The sequence below is a fragment of the Tubulanus polymorphus genome, chromosome 11, assembly GCF_964204645.1.
Source record: "Tubulanus polymorphus chromosome 11, tnTubPoly1.2, whole genome shotgun sequence".
In the NCBI taxonomy this organism is placed as follows: domain Eukaryota; kingdom Metazoa; phylum Nemertea; class Palaeonemertea; order Tubulaniformes; family Tubulanidae; genus Tubulanus; species Tubulanus polymorphus.
The window spans coordinates 8070377-8091255 of NC_134035.1; the positions used below are offsets into that span (position 1 = coordinate 8070377).

The 20879-nt window shown below is 39.0% G+C and overlaps 2 protein-coding genes across 2 annotated transcripts; one reads left to right on the forward strand and one right to left on the reverse strand.

Moving 5' to 3' along the window:
• The first annotated feature begins 790 nt into the window (after positions 1-790).
• LOC141913163 (glucoside xylosyltransferase 1-like) lies at positions 791-7949 on the forward strand. Its single transcript, XM_074804627.1, has 8 exons — positions 791-870; positions 4296-4678; positions 4865-5027; positions 5240-5371; positions 5623-5815; positions 6262-6411; positions 6669-6835; positions 6972-7949. The coding sequence occupies exons 2-8, from the start codon at positions 4473-4475 to the stop codon at positions 7161-7163; spliced, it is 1203 nt and encodes a 400-aa protein (XP_074660728.1). The 5' UTR covers positions 791-870; positions 4296-4472; the 3' UTR covers positions 7164-7949.
• Positions 7950-8506: 557 nt separating this feature from the next.
• On the reverse strand, positions 8507-20807 carry LOC141912607 (PAX-interacting protein 1-like). Its single transcript, XM_074803900.1, has 18 exons — positions 20633-20807; positions 20285-20422; positions 20154-20197; positions 19105-19282; positions 18147-18443; positions 17253-17411; positions 16741-16864; positions 14336-14523; positions 13395-13529; positions 13191-13312; positions 12353-12537; positions 12211-12254; positions 11761-11885; positions 11077-11209; positions 10480-10648; positions 9881-10116; positions 9714-9789; positions 8507-9004 (listed from the first exon to the last, which is right to left on the reverse strand). The coding sequence occupies exons 1-18, from the start codon at positions 20705-20707 to the stop codon at positions 8907-8909; spliced, it is 2526 nt and encodes an 841-aa protein (XP_074660001.1). The 5' UTR covers positions 20708-20807; the 3' UTR covers positions 8507-8906.
• Between the last annotated feature and the right edge of the window lie 72 nt (positions 20808-20879).

The following is a 20879-nucleotide window of genomic DNA, read 5'->3' on the forward strand; positions in this document are numbered from 1 at the left end:
ACATATATCATTTTCGAAGTGGCTACTCGTACGGACACGTACGAATAATTCCGTAGGGTATTCGTACGCACCCGTACAAATTGGAATGTTCGTACGGGAAGTGATAGGGTTAGGTGTCGACTATCAGCGAGCTCGGTGGTCTAGTGGTATGATGCTGCGTTAGTAATTTACTGGCCCGGGTTCGAGTCTCGCTCTATCCGCTCTATTTTTCTCTTACACTTCTCCACACTTTCCTTGAATTTCTGCACCTTGTACGCATGCGCAGCGTTAATCTTCTGTTGACTTAAGTTTTCATGCAGTTTTTGGATTGAATGGCTTGAATACATATTGAAATCATAGGTAACAGATAGCTCTTCATTTACTTATGACTGCATTTACAAGTGAAAACAATATTCCCTGGACGAATTCGAATAAATTTCAATTAATTGAATTTGATTAAAAATTAATTCGGAGGTGGAAAAAGTTCTCAATTTTCTGGCTGGATTTAGAAAATCTACCATTCACTGACTGTGAAATAGCCTCATCGTTTAGGCCTAACATATTTCCAGAAATACAAAGGAACGTACACGTTTTAAAGGCTATGATTCGATTCTTCTAACACTGTTCAAATATTCCGGTAATATCCGCCATATTTACTACCACAACATTCACAAATCGATGGTTTTGAATCGCGGGATTTCATTGGCCGAACGTTTGTAACGGCGATTCTGATTCGTCGCGGAGACGATGACGACGTCAACGGAATCCCCACTAAGCGAAATCCCGTACTTTAATGACGTCATCTTGGAAAAGCCTATCTATGGAGGAAATCCCTTCCACTAATTGCTGCTCAAAGGAAATTTAAGTCAAAAAGACCCGTCAGCTGCTGACGTAAGTAGTAATTAACAGATTAGATCGTTGTATAGATTATGTAATTACAAACAATGAATTTAGCACAATTTGATTGAAAAAAGTAAACCATGATGCTCACCCATCCGAACGAGAAAGTGAACTGAAATGAAGACAAGTTCTGAACTGTGTCTGTGAATCTATCTAAACTGATTTTTTCGAAAGATAAAAAAGAGAGGTGTCACTGTCTCATATCTTTTTCAAGTTCGATGAATCCAATAAGTTTTCAACATGATAATCATTAATAAGACCAGGGACAACTAAAGCTGTGTATACTTTTTCGTGGGGCAGGGTGTAGTAGGGGGGCGCAGGGCGTTAGCACAACGGTGAAAGTATGTTGCTCAGGCTCAGAGTCAGGAGGAGAAGGTGGAATATTAACTATCATTTAAAATTAGTATCGAAAATTGTTAATTTACTACGATTCATACGAAACCCTGGATAATTGTCTCCAAAAGAAAAATTGGAACTCTTGCAAGGAATTAATAAACCAGCGATTGCTAGATACTGCTATACGCTGTGCAAGCACAGAGGAGTCCTGATCACTGCAACCGGCTTTAACCCTTTTGCTGCGTATGACGAACTGGACTCGTCATTAAATTGACATTTGATGTGTGTATGACGAGCTAAGCAGTAGGCACTATAGCAGTAGTCATCACCTGTAGGCCTATATCAGACAAACTTAGTTTTGATTTGGTCTGAAAGAGGGCGACACTGTCACCAGTTGGTGGGGCGTACTCTTTTATGACCTCCGAAGTCTCCGTCCAAAATCTCTGGTTAGCTCCACACAAAATCCGAATCATACCACCTCGACAGAAAGGAGGTTTCGGAGACTCCAACAAGTCACGTGACCAATATAACAGAGTACGATTGGAGGCAAACGGATTCTCCGATCTGATAAAAGAGTACGCCCTTAGGGTGGTTGGCCGGCTGGTAGTGCCCGGCTATGGCTTATTGCATGTGCTATGCTTTTGCATTCTCATGGTGGTCGGAATTTAAAGATAATATTTCTAGTTACTTTCAGCGAGGAAACGTCATAAAATGAATAAGGCCCCAGTCAGAAATATGTCGTTTTATTTTAAATTGCTATAATTTTTCGACCCGGGGATCACCACAATTCGCAGCGAAAGGGTTAAATCCATCTATTACTTTCAGACTAATCGATATGACATCGAAAAAAGACGACGCTAAGGATCGGGACGTGCCGTCGTTCGCAATCGCCGGTGAAAGTAGTTCTTTTAAATCGAAAACTGATTCCATCTTTGGCTGTTTAGACGTGTTGGAAAAAAAGCATTCGGCCGTCGAAAAAGTGAGGGATAAACACGGAGTGGATACTAAATTCTGGAAAAGTGAGCCGGCTGCCGAGCCGGTTCAGAGTACAAATCGTCGACCAAATCATCATCAATCGTCGAAACATATTGACAGTAATCGTAAGCATACGCGATCAGTGTCTCCCCCTATATCGCGTCGAAGCAACAAATCTGGTCGAGATGATCGTCCGTCGAATCGTGGCTGGTCGGCCGACGATTTCAAGGTTCCGTTCTCGAGGCCTCCGCCTCCTCCGCGATCGAGGAACGTTCCCGGATTTCGCAAAGAGCCGGAAAAATGGAAAAAATATACGTTGAGCGACGTCGGTTCAGATCAGTTAACGGATCGCGCGAACGCTAAAGCCGCGTTCGGGTTTTTAGATGAACTGCGTAAACGTAGACAGTCCGAGTTGACGGATGGCGGCGACGACGACCTCGAATCGGGCGATCAAAAAATCACGTTCAAAAAGCCAAGAATTGCGAAATCACGAGCGGCGCCGTCTGGTAGCGGTATTTCCGATGATAGTAGCGGTAGTAGCGATTGTAAAGATGGCGCTGTTGGCAATGCGACGCCGTTCGTTTACGGGGGCGGAAAAATCGTGCAGGCCGAATATCAGGTTGGCAAACATTCGGAGAAGACGAAAAAAATGACGAGCGCTAAAGCTAAACCTGTCGCCTCTTCCGATGTTGTTTCTCTATCGCATTTAATGGATGATGATGATGATGAAGATGAGAGTGATGACTAGATGCGATGTTGTCTCGAGCATTTTGATCGACATACTAATTTAAGAATAGAACCTTGATCCCTTGTCACTGGATTTTACGGAGTAAACTCAGTTTCCCTTTGAGTTGATTGTCACTGTATTTGTCGCTAGTGTGCGATGGGCTTAAATACATTAACTGTAGTAAAACCGCAGTATATCATATACCGTTTGAATGGTAACACGTTATGTAACTAAGAACGAGATTTTCAAAAAGGGGGTGCTCTGCTGTTACATCCCTGAGAAAATTTTGAAAAATTTGTCTTCATTTTCACGCATTCTGAGCGTTTTTAGGCACTGCTTGATCGTCTCATATATTTAAAACGTACCAGTGTTTTTAAAATTAGCGTTGAAAAACTGAAAGGAAATTTTCCGATGGAGGGATGCTATAGCGCCTAAAGCAGCCCCCTAGTATAGGAGCCTAAGTAGTGTCTGCTGTATAGGCCTATATGTAAATGTTAATGAGGTGATGATTGAGTCTGTTTGTTATAAGCTATATTTTGTTATATCTAGTATGAGATTGGCCTAGGTTAGTACATCCCCTATGGGTCGACTGAGTGAGCTCTTTGATGAATGAACTGCTACTATGAACTCTTCTTTTGAAACATCTAGTGAAAAACTTCTATAAAACATGTGTGAACATTTCGCTTGGACTTTCATCTGTACATCCGGAAACTGTATATTTCATTTATATCAATAAAGTAAAAATGTAAATCGTCATCTTTAAAAAATCGATCTTTCTTATCACATGTGGCTGTGTTTGACCTTTTGAATAGGGATCATCAATTAATTACGTACGCATAAAATTTGAATTTTTCAACCCCCTCCCCTTCTGTACGCAAAATCGGCCATTTTTTCGTATACATTAAGCATTAGCCTACAGTACGCAATTGCACTGACCCCTCCCCCTCCCTAATGCGTACGTAATAAATGAATGACCCCATATTATTAGCTCCAATGTGACCGAAGGAGTTTATGTGTTAGCGTAATCTCCATAAGCTACTAGTGCTACTAGAGTTTTCATGCAATCTTTCTGAAACATGATATCTGTAGATGAGGGAAAACAGATGTAGATGATATTGAGCTGTTATTCTGATTTGTCCTCTAGGACAATTGCTCCCTGGAAAATACCCCCTGATATCATTTAAGTCCTACAATTTGGTTGTATAAAGAGTACGATAGATTCGGTTCAAGCTGCATCTTTTGGGTCTAAAATGTGTCCCTCCTGAGTGATACTCAGTAATCCCTGTTCCTGAAACTGGTACATCGGTCGTCTATCCAACAGCGTTTGTCAATTTTCTAGTTTAGCGCTTAAACAGCATTTCTTTGCTGTTTATTTCAGATGGATTTGGCACTATTTGGAATCGACTGACTTCATCTGTCATAGCCAAAACATGTTAGCGGATTCACTGTTCACATCGATACTACACGTTAGTTTCAAAGCCTTTCATATCTGATGTGTAAGCTGCGACGTTAGTGACTGAACAGCGCACTGTCATCTTGGAATCTGTGATAAAGGATGAAAATACGGAGGAACAAGAAAATGCTGTTCAAAATCGCGCTAACGTTGATTCTAGGCCTGGCCATAGCTACTTATTTTCTGATGAAATACTCGCACATTGATGAGTTTGATAAAGAAACTGTTATTCTCGCTGGCAGTGAAGATCCTCCAGTTGTAACTAAAGATAATTCAATGATTCACTTTATGGAAAAAGAACATATGAAGTAAGTTATCATGATTAACCCCTTAATCGATACAATGATTCATCGGATATAACAAATATAGAATTTCGTCCCGAGTAGGAAAATTTTATACTGAATATAACGAAATATCGGTCATAACGAACAGTTTTTCTGGTCCCTTGAAGTTCGCTTTAACGAGGTTCCACTGTATGAAAAAATTCTTTTCAGAATTCCCGTCGATAAGAATGTGGTGCATCTTGCTGTCGTCGTCTGCGGAGAAAGATTTGCTGAAACTATGGTTTTGTTGAAATCTGCTGTTGTGCTCACCAAAAAAAAGTTATATTTTCATATCATCGCCGAAGATGAACTGCACGACAAATTTGAAACTGCTGTAAGTTATTTAGCCACATTAGTAACCGATTAGATTTTGGGTCCTGAAAGTTCAAGGTCAAGGGGTTAGCAGCTACGAGTTTATATAGCCGTTCTTGGATTTGTTCTTAAAGAATACCTTCAGCGTTAGGCCATTGAATAAGAAAAGTTTAAGAAACACAGCTGAGCTATATCACCTAATAGGCTGCTTCTCTTTTTTTCTCACTTTTCTAGTTGAAACATTGGCCTGCTGATATTAAAGCGCGGCTTCACTTCACAGTTTATCCGCTGTCGTTCCCGAAACAAAATACAGACGAATGGAAAAGATTGTTCAAACGTTGCGCATCGCAGAGACTATTCTTACCTGTGAGTAGAGTTCTAACCTAATGGTTGTAGTGGCCGAGTAGTTTGAGCTGCCATTTGGTTGATTGTCAATCCAGGGTTCACGGGTTCAAATCCTAGTCCAGGTTTTTGGTTGAAGGTTTTTCTCCGGTCTCTCTCCCCTTCATTTCAAAAATAGAAACAACAAACGGACTATCAACACCCTGCTTGCCCTCGGTGGGTTGAGGGTAAGAAAATATTTTTAACTTTTAGCCACCTTTTGGTCAATTTTTCAGTCAATGCTGCATGATGTTGATACTGTTTTGTACGTAGACACGGATACTCTATTCGTCACGTCATTAGATGATTTTTGGAATCATCTCGAGGCGTTCAACAGCACTCAAATAGCGTCGATGACGGTGGAAACCGAGAATGCGGCGACAGGCTGGTACAACAGATTCGCTCTACATCCGTACTATGGAGAAACTGGTAAATTATACTATTTCCTAGGGAAGTGAGTTCAAAGAGTACGTACCCCAAAATCTCTGGATTGTTCCAAAAATTAGAAGCCTCCCTCGAACAGAGGTACGTACTTTTTGAACGCTCTCTTAGGCTAGGATGTCATTCTTTCTAGTCAATGCTTCATTTTCTCAGCAAGGGAATGAGAGACATTTTGAAAATATGCTACAACAAACTTCAAGGCCCAGTTTTGTGGACTGGTATCAACTTTACCGGGGGTTAACTCAATTCATTTGCAATTGTGATAACCCCCAGGGCTAAAGTTTATACCTGTCTATAAAACTGGATGATAATTTGTTATATCTAATTAGAAAATCGTTTCATTTTTGATTCCTAGGTTTGTCATAGCTTCATCTGGTAGAATGTTGTATGTACTACAGTCGTTTATTAACTTGTATCTTAACTGATTTATTTAGGAATGAATTCCGGTGTTATGTTAATGAATCTCACTCGAATGAGACAAGTCAGCTGGGAACAGCGAATGCAGCAATTTTATTCTCAATACAAATTCAAAATAGTTTATGGCGACCAAGATCTCATCAATATATATTTTAGCCAATATCCAGGTATGCAAGTACAGTAGAACCCGCTTAATACAAAATATCTGGGTCGAGTGAAATCTGGTTTATGGTAAAATATCATATCCTACTTAGAGGAAAATGTAATTAATAATACATTGGTTAGATCAAATTCCGAATTCTCATCTGCATTGAGTGGGTTAAATTGTTGTACTGTCCAATTGCTCGACATCAACTGGATTTGATATTATAATGATAGAAAATAATTCCATTTTTTGATAAAACGCTGCTTTTTTTATCAATAGACCAAATCTATGCAACTAGTTGCGAGTGGAACTATCGTCCTGATCAGTGTATGTACATCAATGACTGCAAGAGCAAAGATAACATTCGCGTTATCCACGGTAGTAGACGGTGTTTTCATAATGAGAAACAACCTGCTTTTAAAGCTGTTTACGATGCATTCAAATACGTAAGTTTAGTATAAACTTTAGTATCTAGCCATTGCCTCCGATGGGTACCAGCAATAAATATTGCAAAGTCCAAATGCTCCAGTGTAAAGCAGCTTATGTAGTTTCAATCTTACATCATACTTTCATATTTTCCAGTACGAATTGGGAAGCGAAGTAACTACGAATCTGATCGATGCGATAAAAACGAATCTGCTCGACACACAAGAGACGAATTGCGGTAAAGTATCCCATCTATTCTATAAAAATCTCGAGGACCATATAGCGCGAATACGAAGCGATGCTACGAATCATTTTGAAGAAATCGAACAAAACAGGACAGAAAGATAAATGCGTGTACCGGTAGAGCAATTACTTAAATATCACGGGTGAACTGCTGTAATAGGTTTATATACATTTCAATCAGAGATTTTGTTGTTAAGTCTAGATCAGTCCATTGTAATATATCTAGGCTGTATTTTGAGATTAATAAGTACACGTATAATAGCCGCAATCACACGGGAAGATGATATAGCCCGGGCGAAATTGGCACAGATCAGGCCCCGATTCAAAATTGGCCTGTGCGCCTAATTAGAGAGAGTGTTCATATGTAAACCACTCGCTTGATACTAAACAATTACGGAATCTGTAGCAATTCATATGCAATAATTTAACCAGTGCTAAAATTTGGCTTGGGCCTGGTTCAACGTTTTTAGTCGGGCCAAATTTGGCACCCGTATGAACGGTTCGTTTCGGGCCATAATTTGTCACCGGCCAAAATTGCTCGCATGATCGCGGCTTATGTGGTCGGTCATTGGTCATTTATCAAAAGCCTATTGAACAGTCCATTGCAGAGAACTAAGATTGCCCTTGTCAGTCATTTAAAAGTTTTACTGTCTCCAGATATTACTGTGTTGTATGTAAATCTGTTATTTGTTTACTGGGCTGCTCTGGTGACCTTTGATCTATGAAGTCCTTTACCTTGCTTATAAATGTATTTTTATATGATTTTTGCATTTATTCAATAGGATTTAAATGTATTTGTAAATCAGACTTGTACCATATATACTTTCCACCGTTCTAATCGGGAACTATTACGGTAATATTATTGTACGATCTTGTTGTCAAATAAAATATCAATGCTACTTAATTTTCTTTTCACAAATGTTGTTCAACTGAGTCAAGGATTTTGTGCAAGGGCGTCAAACATCATATACTAGGATTTATGAGTGGCTGTATTCATCCGAGTTCCAACAGATATGGGAAAATCATGGAATTTGGATTCATTTCATGAAAATCTAGGAATTCGATTTTTGATGTCTTGTTGTTCATGTGACGAGTGCCACAAGGAAACTCTTGATAAGAAACCGCTCGCACTAAGAATATCTTGTAATCGATTCATTCAGTTAAAACATTACAACCACCTATAAGTTACAAAGATCTTTGCAGGGGGAGCTTGCCATTTCCAAACTATAGTTCCGTTCTGCTGCTATCCGTCGTATCAACTACTAACCAAAGCAATTATCGTTTATTGAGCAATCAGTTGCATTTTTATAACACTGGCAGAGCGGGCGATCTTCAGAGAAATGAATACGAAATTGAGAGGAGAGGTTACCCCTTTAAAAATCCTTTATGGAGAACTGTGTTCGATCAAAACAAACAATAGACTTTATGTACACTATACATATTCAGTTGAGCTATTATTTATTTACTAAGTTACAATTTACACCTAATCGACACATGCATTCACTCCTACTTTTACATGCAAATATATACAATACAAAGGATTCGTTGTGTTCAATTTTGTGTCTAGAATCCTAAAACCATAGTTATCTCTCATTGTCCAGCCTTCTGGATAAGAATTACAATGGTTTTCTTCACTGTAACTCGATATGCGTATGTCACCGAACAGCACAAGCCAAGTTCTTTTACGATTTGTCTACACCATATTGATGGTCTTGAAACATAATTAATGATTCATATAAACATGACAGACCATTGTAGTTTGTAAATGCCCTGATTATCTTTTGTTGTTATCTATGGCAAGTCGACAGCACTGACGCCACAAGCAACGCCTCTATTGTTCATCGATAACTATTTTGCATTTTGCGACGGCGGTTTCATATGAAACAGAGTGTAATCCAGTTCCTGACGTAGAACTCCGGTGAGAACAAACTCGGCGTTGTAAACAGCTGCAGGGGAAAAAAGAGAATTGGATTATACTAATGACATACTGAGTTTAATAGTAGTCGATCCGTGTACACTGTAGATAATTGAAGAAGTCCACCTGATGATAGCTGTTAGTCGATAGCTGAAACGTGGTTTCGTTATTTCATATAGAATTCAAATTGTGGGACTTGGATTATTTACCGAGTTAATTGATCTCAAATCTCAATTTCTAACATCAAATTCTTTAACCCTTTCAGTGCTGGCTAATTAATACCCTAGTGCTGAAGATAATTTGAAAATTCTGAAAAATTCCACCCTAGTGTGTTGAATGACGGGAATAGCACTGTAGTGCGTCTACACCCTGGTGCGGTATATCGTTAGTTACTAATATTTCATTATGTTTGACAGGTGCTGCCATCTTTCAAGAGAGATAATTAGTTATTACTAATTAAATCAATACACCGCAGTGCGGTGTACTAGCAAAATCCATCACTAATTCGTACACCGCACTGCGGTGTAGACACACTGAAAGGGTTAAGGAAACTTTCAGGGAGAAGTCACTTATTGGAGTCAATAGAGTCATCAATGTAATGATCATTTCACCTACAACGACTCAAGTGAGTTTGACTGTAATACCAATGGCCTATCTGTTTGTTTCAATGCTCTTCATATATGAAACATGAAATGGTTCCAACACTACCGAATGAGTTGACGTTAACCTCGAACACTTACGTAGTCTACGGTGGAACATATCGATCAGAAGTTGGCGATCGTTGTCACAACCGATTACAATAAACGCCGGAAAACCCTACAAAAAAACACCGAACACGCTACTATATGGTATGATACAAATAACAATCAAAATATAAATTCTCGAGATATTGTCGTGTAAAACTTACTCTGGGAGTTCGCTGCATTGCGATCGCCCGTACAGACGGCCTACGGTTGACGACCGTACCGCCGGCGCTGATTACGATATCGCGTATTAAAGGCTTCCCCGGATCGGTACTCGGCGTGATGTAGAACGTCATATCTTTGAAAAGCGGCCTCATTCGAGCTCGTCGCAACGATTCCGGGATGTCAATACTGTACATAGCCTCGGCTTTGTCGTCTCGTAATGTAAATGGCACCTCATCTGAATTGAATGAGAAAAATGTTCATTCAGTTGCGACAACCAACCGTGTTCATTTATGTTACCCAAGTAGTTTCAAGTTTAAGCGGGGAAGTAAATTGAACAACTTTAAGATCAGGGCTCGGTTTCATAGAGTATCAAAGTTATCCCTAGGGATAACTCCTCAGTCTGGGTAACAACCACCATAGTAACAATAAGAAACCATGGTTATAACTGACGAATTTCAAAATTTTCCCAGGGGTATGACTGCCCCGATGAAAATATGTAAAATTCACCGATTGAGTTTTCTTCCGAGGCGTCTCCTTTATCTTAATCTAATACACATAAATTCACAAAATATTCCCAAGTTAACATGTTAACACACACCGATAAATTCGCCTTTTTCGGCACTTTTCTCAATCCACTCGGTGTTGACTATGTGTCGCACAACGCTGATCGCTGTCAGGAATTTACAAGTTCTCACCAGTTCATTCGCGACGAGATGCGTAGGGCATTTCGCTTTATTCGTAATCGAACCACCGAGCTTCTCAACTTTCTGAAAGAACGAGCAATACGGATTAGCCAGTCCCTTTTATAGGAGTCATTCATTTTTTACGTAAGCATCCCTCACTGATGGAAATATGATGGCTTTGGAAATAACACTTTAACCGCCACCGAAGCCGTGGCTATTCATGATATATAGGACTGCATTTTCAAACTCAATGATAACTGATGTCCAACTGCCTTCACTCTTTGTACAGCGCTTCAAGCCGTTTATAAACCTTTTCGATTGAACTCATTTAGCAAAACAGAAGATTCTTCTTGGTAGAGGATTTTCTAGCGTCACAGAGATGAAATAATTGACTATTGAAAGGTAACGTTGATAATTCCTCTTCAGGAAGAGGAATTGTGGAAGCGCAATCGCAAAGGACCTAAACATGTACAGATACAGATCATCGAAGATTGTTGTTACACCGCACTAACCTCCACAAGGTCTGATAACAGAGTTTTGTTGATACCGGTCATCAGTATCAGCGGTTGATTTCCGTGCACTTCGTCTTGGCCTTCTTTGATGCATTTGTCAATGATCGAGTCGAGTTCACTTGTCGGAGATAACCTGATGAGCAGACAATTCAAACAATTATAGTCATTCTCTCTTATCGATGGACAAAGTAAACAAAATTTTGACACATTTTCTGAGAGCTCAAACCTAGGAGCTGTGTTATTTGAATGTACAATCAACTCTCGATAATCCAGTCCTATTTATTAATAGATAATCATATCATGAAACTTTTTAACTTATCCATAGAAAATTAGCAAGCCCAACTGGAGACTACTGTACTAACTGACCACTTTCCACCCATTTACAAATCTCCCAAGTTTTCCCGGAATTTATTCATGTGATTACACAAAATTCCCTGGTGAATCAAGAGAAACTTCAAGGTTTTAAAATGTTACAATTCATTTTTCACTGAATACAGCTCAAGAAACACAGTCTATAGCATTATCTGAATTCCCTGGGTTTTCAAAGTTTTTGGTAAAAATTGTCAAATTCACCAAGTTTTCCCTGATTTTTTTCTTGATTTTTCCAATTCCCTGAGTTTATACCAGGTCAGAGGCCACCTTGGATTAACCAGAGTTGACTGTAGAAGATTGCGCTTAACGTACTTGACTCGTTTTGCGGCTGGTTCATCTTCGAGTTGATCAGCATCTTTACGTTTGTTGGCAGCAGTTTGAGCAGTTTCAATACCGGCAGACGGATAAGACGTATTACTCGAACTCGACTTAAACTTCTGCAATATACAATATACACCTCATAACATATATCAGTAGTAAATTTACTACCAGTACATTAACTTGTACAGCTAAATATTTTTTAAAAGCTAAATTTTCGTTTCCACAGACAAGTGACGGTCTATAATTCAATTGAGATAACCCCATGGTTTGGCGTCTCGAATCAATCCTACGATCCGTTTTAGAAAGATTTTCAAAATAAAATTTTTGAAAACGGCTCATCGAATTGAATTGGTTCCTACTCGCTAAGTTTTTATTCAACGCTACTGAAGTGATTTTATTGTACTCTAATATTTATGGAATATTCAGACAGAAAAAAGTTACCTTCCATGTATCCTTGCTGATTTTAAGTGGTTGCATCCAGCCTTCTATAAATGGACAAACACAAAATTGTTATCACTAGTAAAAATACATTGAGAGCGATAAAACATTTTGTACATAGCCCTATTTGATAATTGTGACGTACTTAGTAAATGATGAAGCCGACTGATATCCACTTGGAAATCGTCTTTCAGCGCGAACTGCTGATATTTCGGCGGTATCGGTAATTTCAACGCCTCCAGATGTCCCATTACGAGATCATTCAACCACTGTACGTTCAACACGGGTATTCTCTTATCGCGAGCTTTATCGTACTTCGAACCAGACGGCCTGATTTAGAAGGAAAAATGCTACACGTTGACGGATGTTTTGGTATTTCCAAAATCCTTAGCATCCTTAGCACATGCACACACATATCAAAATACATAAGATCTGAATCTAACAGTAGTCAAATACAGCTAAACTTGCTTGATCTGGATGAGTTTGATTCAGATTTCACGTTGGTTTGAGTAAAACAGTAGACAAATGATGACTCGAAACTTCATTGTTACTCTAGTATTTTACCGATCATCAACTCTAATAGACTTTTGAGCAACTAGCACGTCCTGATCGAGGGTAATTACTTCTTAGGACATCACGCCTAACTGTTTTAAAAAGTTTTTATTTCTCTAATTCTCAATCGCAGTTGAAGGTCATCATTATGCTTTTTTTAAATCCACTGGGACCCAGTTTCACAGTCGTGAGTTAGAGTTAACTCTGAGTTTAAGTTAGTTCATTTTCAATGAGTTAACCCAGAGTCAAATATTAACTCAGAACTGTGGAACTGGGCTCTGAACATCATTCAGAGAGCTAATTTACTTATCAAATTCAATCTAAATGGAAATACCAATCTTTATAACGCCAAATTCGTAATCATGCCTTGTTTTTTATTGGTCTCAATAGCGGCATTATAAAGGAGTTTCTTTATGAATGATAGAACTTACTTTTTACAAATAAGAGCTGAATTCGTGGCAGTCATATAACTAGTATACCTAGCACCGATGCATGATATCATGTATTTCAGCTGAATGCGTTCGGTTTCACTGAATTTTGATATAGCTATAATCTACAAACAAAAATCATACATCACAAGTTTTTACAATGAATAGGGAGTTGATGTCAGTTTTTATTTTAAAAATTTTACATACCTGACTAGAACAAGGTTTATTCTGACCGTATATGGATGGAAAATGCAACACGTGCCACGGTGGTTTCATACATTTCTGCGTAAGACAAGCGTTCAACCAATGCGCAGTTACAACCCTTTTACCATCGTTTACAGCCTGTAATCGACAGTAGATCATACGAATATCAATACTTCAGTCTTTTCAATTGACTACTGACCATTTTCCCGTAGTCCATGTAACAGGGATGATACATTAGTACTGGAATTGCAAACTTTAATGCGGGATATTGACAATGGAGGATCCGTATCGTGAGAAGATACTCTCTATAATTGTATTAAGTGAGCCTTGTAATTGTCAGCACACATGTAATGTATATGGCGCGTTAAACAGTCAGGAGACTTTTCAAACAGTCACTACTTCCGTCTTAGGCTTACTGATCATATAATCAACAAGATGCCCCAATTTGCCAACTTTCTCAATTTTCAATGCCCCCTTGCCATTCAAGGCCTTTAAAAAATTCTCTTCTTTCACTGCTATTCTCTGTGTTAACACTTTCAGTGCTGACTGATCAATACCCTATAGTGCTGGAGATAATTTGAAAATTTTGGAAAAATTCCGCCCTAGTGTGTTGCACAACGGGAATACCACTATAATGCGTCTACACTGCGGTGAGGTGTATCGTTAGTTACTAGTATTTCACTATGTTTGACACGTGCTGCCATCTTTCAATAGAGATAAAAACTAATTACTAATTACACCAATACACCGCAGTGCGGTGTACTAACAAAATCATCACCGATTCATATACCGCAATGCACTGTATACGTACTGAAAGGGTTAAATGCCCTTACCCTAATGTACAGTTTTATCGCTAGAAAACAGAGGAAGCCGTGTTCATCAGAATTGTTTTCAAGCGTAATGCTTACTCTTAAACATCGAAGCAGACGGCATCGCGTACTCACCAGTTGATAGATATCGCTTTTCTGATTCGCGCAGAGAAGATGAGTAATTCTGTTCGAGTAAGACGCATCGACTTGGCCACCGTACTGATCGATCACGGTCTTCCATACGTCGATTTCGTTTTTCTTAACGATGTGTTGATAGTCGGTGATGTAGAATACACATCCAAGTAAACATAGTTCAGGAGGAACTGTAAACAAACCAGTCAAATATCAGGGCCGTCGGAACAGGATCAGAAGCAGCCCCACTATTTTGTTTAACAAAATTTTTTTCATAAGCACGCTGTACCGCGTAGCAGCTCGTCGTCCTCTGTACTAGGTGGTTGGCTCACGACTTCTCATGCTTCGGTGAATGAGACCGTGAAATGGCCCCAAAACGCATCTCCGTCGATTGTATTTTCAAAACTTTTCTAGGGCAGGGCCCCCAGCCCCCTTCAGAAATAAGCCTCGTCACTGAAAAATTCCTTCTGACGGCTCTGAATATATACAATCTTCAATCTGTCCTCATTTTGGATTTTCGCTGTAATGGGTTACCAGCAGACGACAGACTGGCATAACAGTTACACTCCGCTCATTTCATAAAATCAGCTCATTTCATAAAATCAGCTCATTTCATAAAATCAGCTCATTTCAATGGATTTTGAGGCTCCCAAATTGAAACGTTGTCAAACATGTTATCAAATAGCCATAAGATTGATTCACAATCAGTGTATGGTATAGTTTTATTGGAAATTGATTTAGTAATGAGAACAAGAAAATTAACTTTAATAAATTATTTGACGCCTGCGAAAAAATGTAGAATTTCTGGGATAAGCTAATGTGGAATTGTAAATTTGAAATCGAAGTTTTAAGAAATTTCGGGAATTATGAGATTTGGCGATTGGGTAGATGATACAGTCTTCGACTGGTCTAATTAAAAAAAAAATTGTCAACTTGTGACTTCGATTCACTTTTGCCTCTAAGCTGGTCTGCAACTTCATTGCTTCCATGGTTGAAGAAAGAGCTCTTCTGATGTCTGCTTCATCATGACTTTGAGCATATCGTGTAGCCAGCCAGGAGCTGTTCCTGGGGCCCGGTCTGGCTGTCACTTGATATCCTAGACTTGAGTCTGGGTTGAAGTAGACATTGTCATTTAAATAACTTATTCATGTTATTCTGTATGAATTACCCGTGTGTCTTGTATTTTCTTGTTTTAAAATTTGTAAATGTATTGATTTTTGGAATTTTATCCCAGAATTTCAATGTAATAAGGATCAATAAAGTGTTGAATTTAATTGTCACCTTCATGCAATCAGTGGACGCGGAGCCGTATATGACAGCTATGCTATTATAAATTGCTAATCTCATGAAACCTGCATACGTCTAATATCGAACATATTTTCTAAAACATTTGAATATTGAAATTATTTTACACGTTTTTATATAGACCGCTTGTAGCCGCCGATGAAATTCACACCGGCCCAACTCAGATCGTAGATAGCTTCGTCATTCCACCGGCATCCCCATGTCAGGGTCTGACTTTTATATCAGACTTCCAAATCGTGTATACATCCGCCATTTAACCGAATAATCCGATTTACTTATCATTTCTATTTATCCCTGCCGCTCCTGATATAATCATACATCCTTTACTATTACAATACGTCTTCTCATGATATTCAATGCGATATAACATTTCGACGTTCAAATAGAGGTCATTATATAATCACAGGAAGCCATTCTACATCTTAATCAATAATATTTTGCCAAATAGCTTGTATGTGTACACATAAACCTGTGACGTTTTGCACATCGATTTACGGTTGTCGTTTGTAAAATGACGCTGAATGGTTATAATTGTTTAGGTTTCATAATGGTAACGTTTTATAGGGCGTCAAAAAATTGATGTTACCACTAGGGAAGCTGGCAGACGCTCGCAGAATCGTCGCTTACCACAGTAGTGGTACCGGTACTCTACGGTAATTGTGCGCTTGATTTGAAACTGAACTCTGAATCGGCTCAAGATTATAATAATGAAAATCTTTTTCAGAGAGTTCAATGACTTATTTTTACAGCCGACAGAAGGCATAATTATATACACTAAAAGGGAGGAATGTAACAATTTTTCTGAGTTTTTTTGTGAGTATGACGCTCAAGGCAATAACTACCTGCCATTAGTTTTTCGGAGGGGTTTTAAACACAAATTAGATTAATTTGACATGAAAACCATAGTGTAATTGAAAATGAACTAAATATGAATCCAATTTTGAGTGTGTTTATGATATTTTTAGAGTAATTCAGCCATAAAAGACGTTGTAAGTGTGCCTTGGCGGTAGTCAAGCTTGGATGCTAGTACTGTCCAAGGGATAAAAATTGTTCATGATGGATTTTCAGAGAGAAACGAAATAAATCAGGGTAAATACACGCACCTGTATCACTGGGGTCGTGTCCGTAATAGGTAGGTGTCAATTCAATATTTTGTCCTTGATTGAGTTGTTGGCCAGCCATCAACTGTTGTTTTCTTTGGCTCAAAGAAGCCAACAGATCTTTCACCTAAACAAAAAAAATTTCCGCAACATAAGCAAGGAATTCAAAACAGCTTTAACAAATTTTTGTCTCTTGAGAGATTGATCCTGGAATGAGTGAAGTTCGACCATATTTCAAATCCCAATCATCTATATAACTAACCTAAGGCCCCGATCATTTCAGGGTTTAACCAAAATTAATGAACCTTTCGAATGTGCTCTTCCGGACAGAGGACCTGGCTAATTACTCTCCAATTGGTTTCTTATTTATTTGTAAGCTTCCGTCAATTTAGTGACATCTGCCGGACAAAAACCTCACATAAATGGAGCCTTCAGTAAGCACGATCGAAAGGGACCTAGTTTGTTTGAGGAACTCAATTCATTCAGGCCATGTTACAATGCAATAATATCTATACCTTTTCAGTTCCCGATCGTATCGGAGACTTCGGTGGTTGTCCGCTGTTTATGATATTACGTAAAGCCGCTTTCGGAATTTCACTAATCGGCATCGGAATACCGGGAATCTGCATCATTGGTTTACTGGTCATATCCGTCATTCTCACCGCTCCGCCAGCCTGTGATGATATTAACAATCCTTTATTACCGGGGAAGGTATATAACAGACATACTACTATATCGCATCTATCCTGTAGTGCGATGTATCACCGATAGTTTGCTATATTGTATTTACCCCACAGTGCAGAGTACTAAAACGATGAACAACTATATCGCATGTCTACTGCATAGTATATAGCGGATGCACCTTTATGTCGAGCCATTCCTGTGGTGCAATGTATCATGGATGTTCTGTTATATTGTATTTACCCCACAGTGCAGTGCACTAAAACGATGAACCACTATATTGCATGTCTACTGCATAGTATATAGCGGATACACCTTTATATCGAGTCTATCCTGTGGTGCGATGTATCATGGATGTTCTGCTATATTGTATTTACCCTACAGTGCAGTTTACTAAAACAATGTACCACTATATTGCATGTTCCCTGTAGTGTAGTATGTAATGGATGCACATAAATATTGCGTCTACCCTGCAGTACTGCGTGTAACGGACAAACAGCTAGATTGCTTTATATACACAGGTGTACTGCTATATGTCCACCCACGAATACGGTGCATCCTTAGTTACTATCATTTCCATGTTTCAAGAGGTGCTGCCATCTTTCAATGGAGATTTAACTTATCTACGCGTAAAATTGGGCGAGTGGATTATACAATGCATAGGAAGATAGATAGTTAAAAGGGTTTAACAAACTCTGGAATGTTCTATCGAAGTAGATCTCTCGTACCTGCATTCTATTGCTGACCATTTTCGCCAACGCAACCTTAGCGCCGGCCTGCGGACTCTCCTCGATATCGAAGACACCAGATACATTAATAGAATCGTCGGTTATTTCCATAGGAACGGTTAATGATACGTCAGCTGCAGCCGGTGCGGGTGGTTTCGGTTTTTCGAGTATCAATAGTTTCGGATGGTATTCACGTTCGGATTTGCGTGTTTGCGATTTGACGCAGTCGTGCGCCCAATCTATCGTCACTATTCTTATTGCACTTTCTCCCAGTTTCATAGCGTGATCGTACTTTGCCTGTGAAAGAGAAACAACAATTCTAACCGGAATATCATAGGTTTAAATCTTTAAGCAAACATTCTTAACCCTTTCAGTGTCGACTAATTAATACCATATAGTGCTGGAGATAATTTGAATTTTTTTTTAAAATTCCACCCTAGCGTGTTGAATAACGGGAAACCACTATAGTGCGTCTACACCGTGGCGCAATGTATTGTTAGTTACTAGTATTTCACTATGTTTGACAGGTGCTGCCATTTTTCAAGAGAGATAATTACTAATTACATCAATACACCGCAGTGCGGTGTACAAGCAATATCTATCACTGATTTATACACTGCACTGCGGTGTAGACGCACTGAAAGGGTTAAAGCCCTACTTTGGACACAATTCACAAGACATTTCGTACACTAATACCCTTACTTGAACGGATACGTTAAAGACATAGATCGAAACCGTTTGATTATTTGCAAATTAGCAATGTCAACATATTTTCCAGACATTACCCTGATTTAGCTTCATTCAATTCCCTGATTTTTTTTAAGAAAAGAATATTCCCCGACTTCTGGATTAGTGGCGTAGTGGCGACTTTGCAAATGCTGCTAGAATCAATAAACCCAATGCTATTTGATATAAGTTGATCGAACCGGCTTCAATATTGATTCCGTTTGTATCTTACCCCGGAAGGTTTATTGCAGAATAAATGAGTGACGGTCTTGTTGAATTTTCGCGTACAGACACCACCGTGATAGTTCACCATCGCCCACAATGTTTTATAATCAGCCAGCGCGATCTGTGACGCACAAACGACCAGACCGGAGAACAGACGATACTTCTCTAAATTAAACGCTTCTAATCTGTATTCATCGAATCAAGGATTGAATAATTCGCAGGACTCTAAGGCTGGACCATGGGTCCAGTAGGATCAACTGAATACAGTACCTTTGAGCATAAAATTGTTAATTTAATGTAATAAAGATGAAATTCTTGGTGCACAAGTGTGGTAAGCACGTTGTACTTGATGATATTCGTGGTGATGGGTTTTTCCCATGAATCACTAGCACATGGCAGGTTCATTCTACACAAATTGAACTTGGAGGCTGAAGGGCTCTCCCAGTGATGTCATCATCAAGGAACTAGGTCACGAGTTGATTAGTAGAATGGGTAATAAATGCTCCATTGAAATTTTGCAAATTTTCTCCTAATACTTTCAAATGGCTTAGAGCTGATTGATGAAACTCTCCATACTGATTCTAACACCGATTTCCCTCCGAAAGACAAGATATCAGTCGTGTATATCCATCGGTTACAATTAGTGCCACCAAGAGTTTACGGAAAGTTACTCTCAGAACCATTCTATAAGCATCCTAAAAACTCATACCTTGTTTCTCATTTCTGCTGTCTATATACCCTGTCTACATAATGAAACATGACATCATCTTTGTTAAGCCAAAATGTAAAATTTTGTTTAACGCCAACTACAACGCCAGTTTCGTTCAAAGTTCTTGGGCACATTGTTCAAAAACTCTATTCTTTGAACCATATGTTGATCATTTCTGTCGACTAAGAAGAAAATGATTACTGCACTGAAAAGTGATATAAGATGAAATGGTGCACAATCAACGTATCATTTCCTTACTGTAAACTTACATAGGCCTATATAGATTAGACCTCACTAGTCACAACTCGGGCCTATTAAGTTCTTAATGAAATACTTTCAAAGGATACGGCAATATACAGCCACATTTCAATGACTGTGTCACCCACTTCGACTGAAAGAAAATATTAAGTATTAACTGTTGTACTGTGATGCTGTTTTTTTTTAACGGATGAAGGAATATTAAGTGTCTCCTTATTACCGATACGACGGGTAACTCAAATAAGTCAACGGCTTCTGCGTATTCGTCCTGTTCGATATCATCGCAGATGACATGCGTCACCATTTCTGTCAGGTAGCTATCTTTCGTCGCACCATTGTCGTTCAGCAATTCTTCAATCTGAAATTGCAGAAAAAAAAACACCGATTGATGCAATTCTGTTCCCTCATTGGAGAGCCTTAACAAATACAGCCCACGCAGAGTACGACACTTGAGTGTCTTAAAAAGGAGTACATGAAGTTTTGACAGCTTGTTTGTTTGTAATACTGCTGGCGCCATCTATCGAAAGCTTTGAGAATTAAAAATTCTGCGTTGACGTTGTACACTTACTTTATCGTCGATATTTCCGATTAATAAATAATTAACGCCCTCAAAAACGGGTTTTGCAACCTCTGTCGATGTCATAGTTTACGTTTCCTCTAAAACTTGCACCATCGACACTTGCATAGATCCGTATATAGTAATAATAGTACGAAGGGAAACTCCACAGAATGGATTCGCGCGATTGCGGGATGTTCAACGCGGCTCTAAAATCTCCAATGCCACACCAGAGCAGAGGAACAATAAATCTCGAATA

Excerpts from the sequence above, each read along its gene's own strand:
- LOC141913163 (XM_074804627.1), top strand. The coding sequence starts at position 4,473 with ATGAAAATACGGAGGAACAAGAAAATGCTGTTCAAAATCGCGCTAACG. Across the intron at positions 5,028-5,239 it reads ACGACAAATTTGAAACTGCT|TTGAAACATTGGCCTGCTGA; the intron begins GTAAGTTATTTA and ends TCACTTTTCTAG. Across the intron at positions 6,836-6,971 it reads TTTACGATGCATTCAAATAC|TACGAATTGGGAAGCGAAGT; the intron begins GTAAGTTTAGTA and ends CATATTTTCCAG.
- LOC141912607 (XM_074803900.1), bottom strand. The coding sequence starts at position 20,707 with ATGACATCGACAGAGGTTGCAAAACCCGTTTTTGAGGGCGTTAATTAT. Across the intron at positions 20,423-20,632 it reads TCGGAAATATCGACGATAAA|ATTGAAGAATTGCTGAACGA; the intron begins GTAAGTGTACAA and ends CTGCAATTTCAG. Across the intron at positions 18,444-19,104 it reads TCTGCAATAAACCTTCCGGG|GCAAAGTACGATCACGCTAT; the intron begins GTAAGATACAAA and ends TCTCTTTCACAG.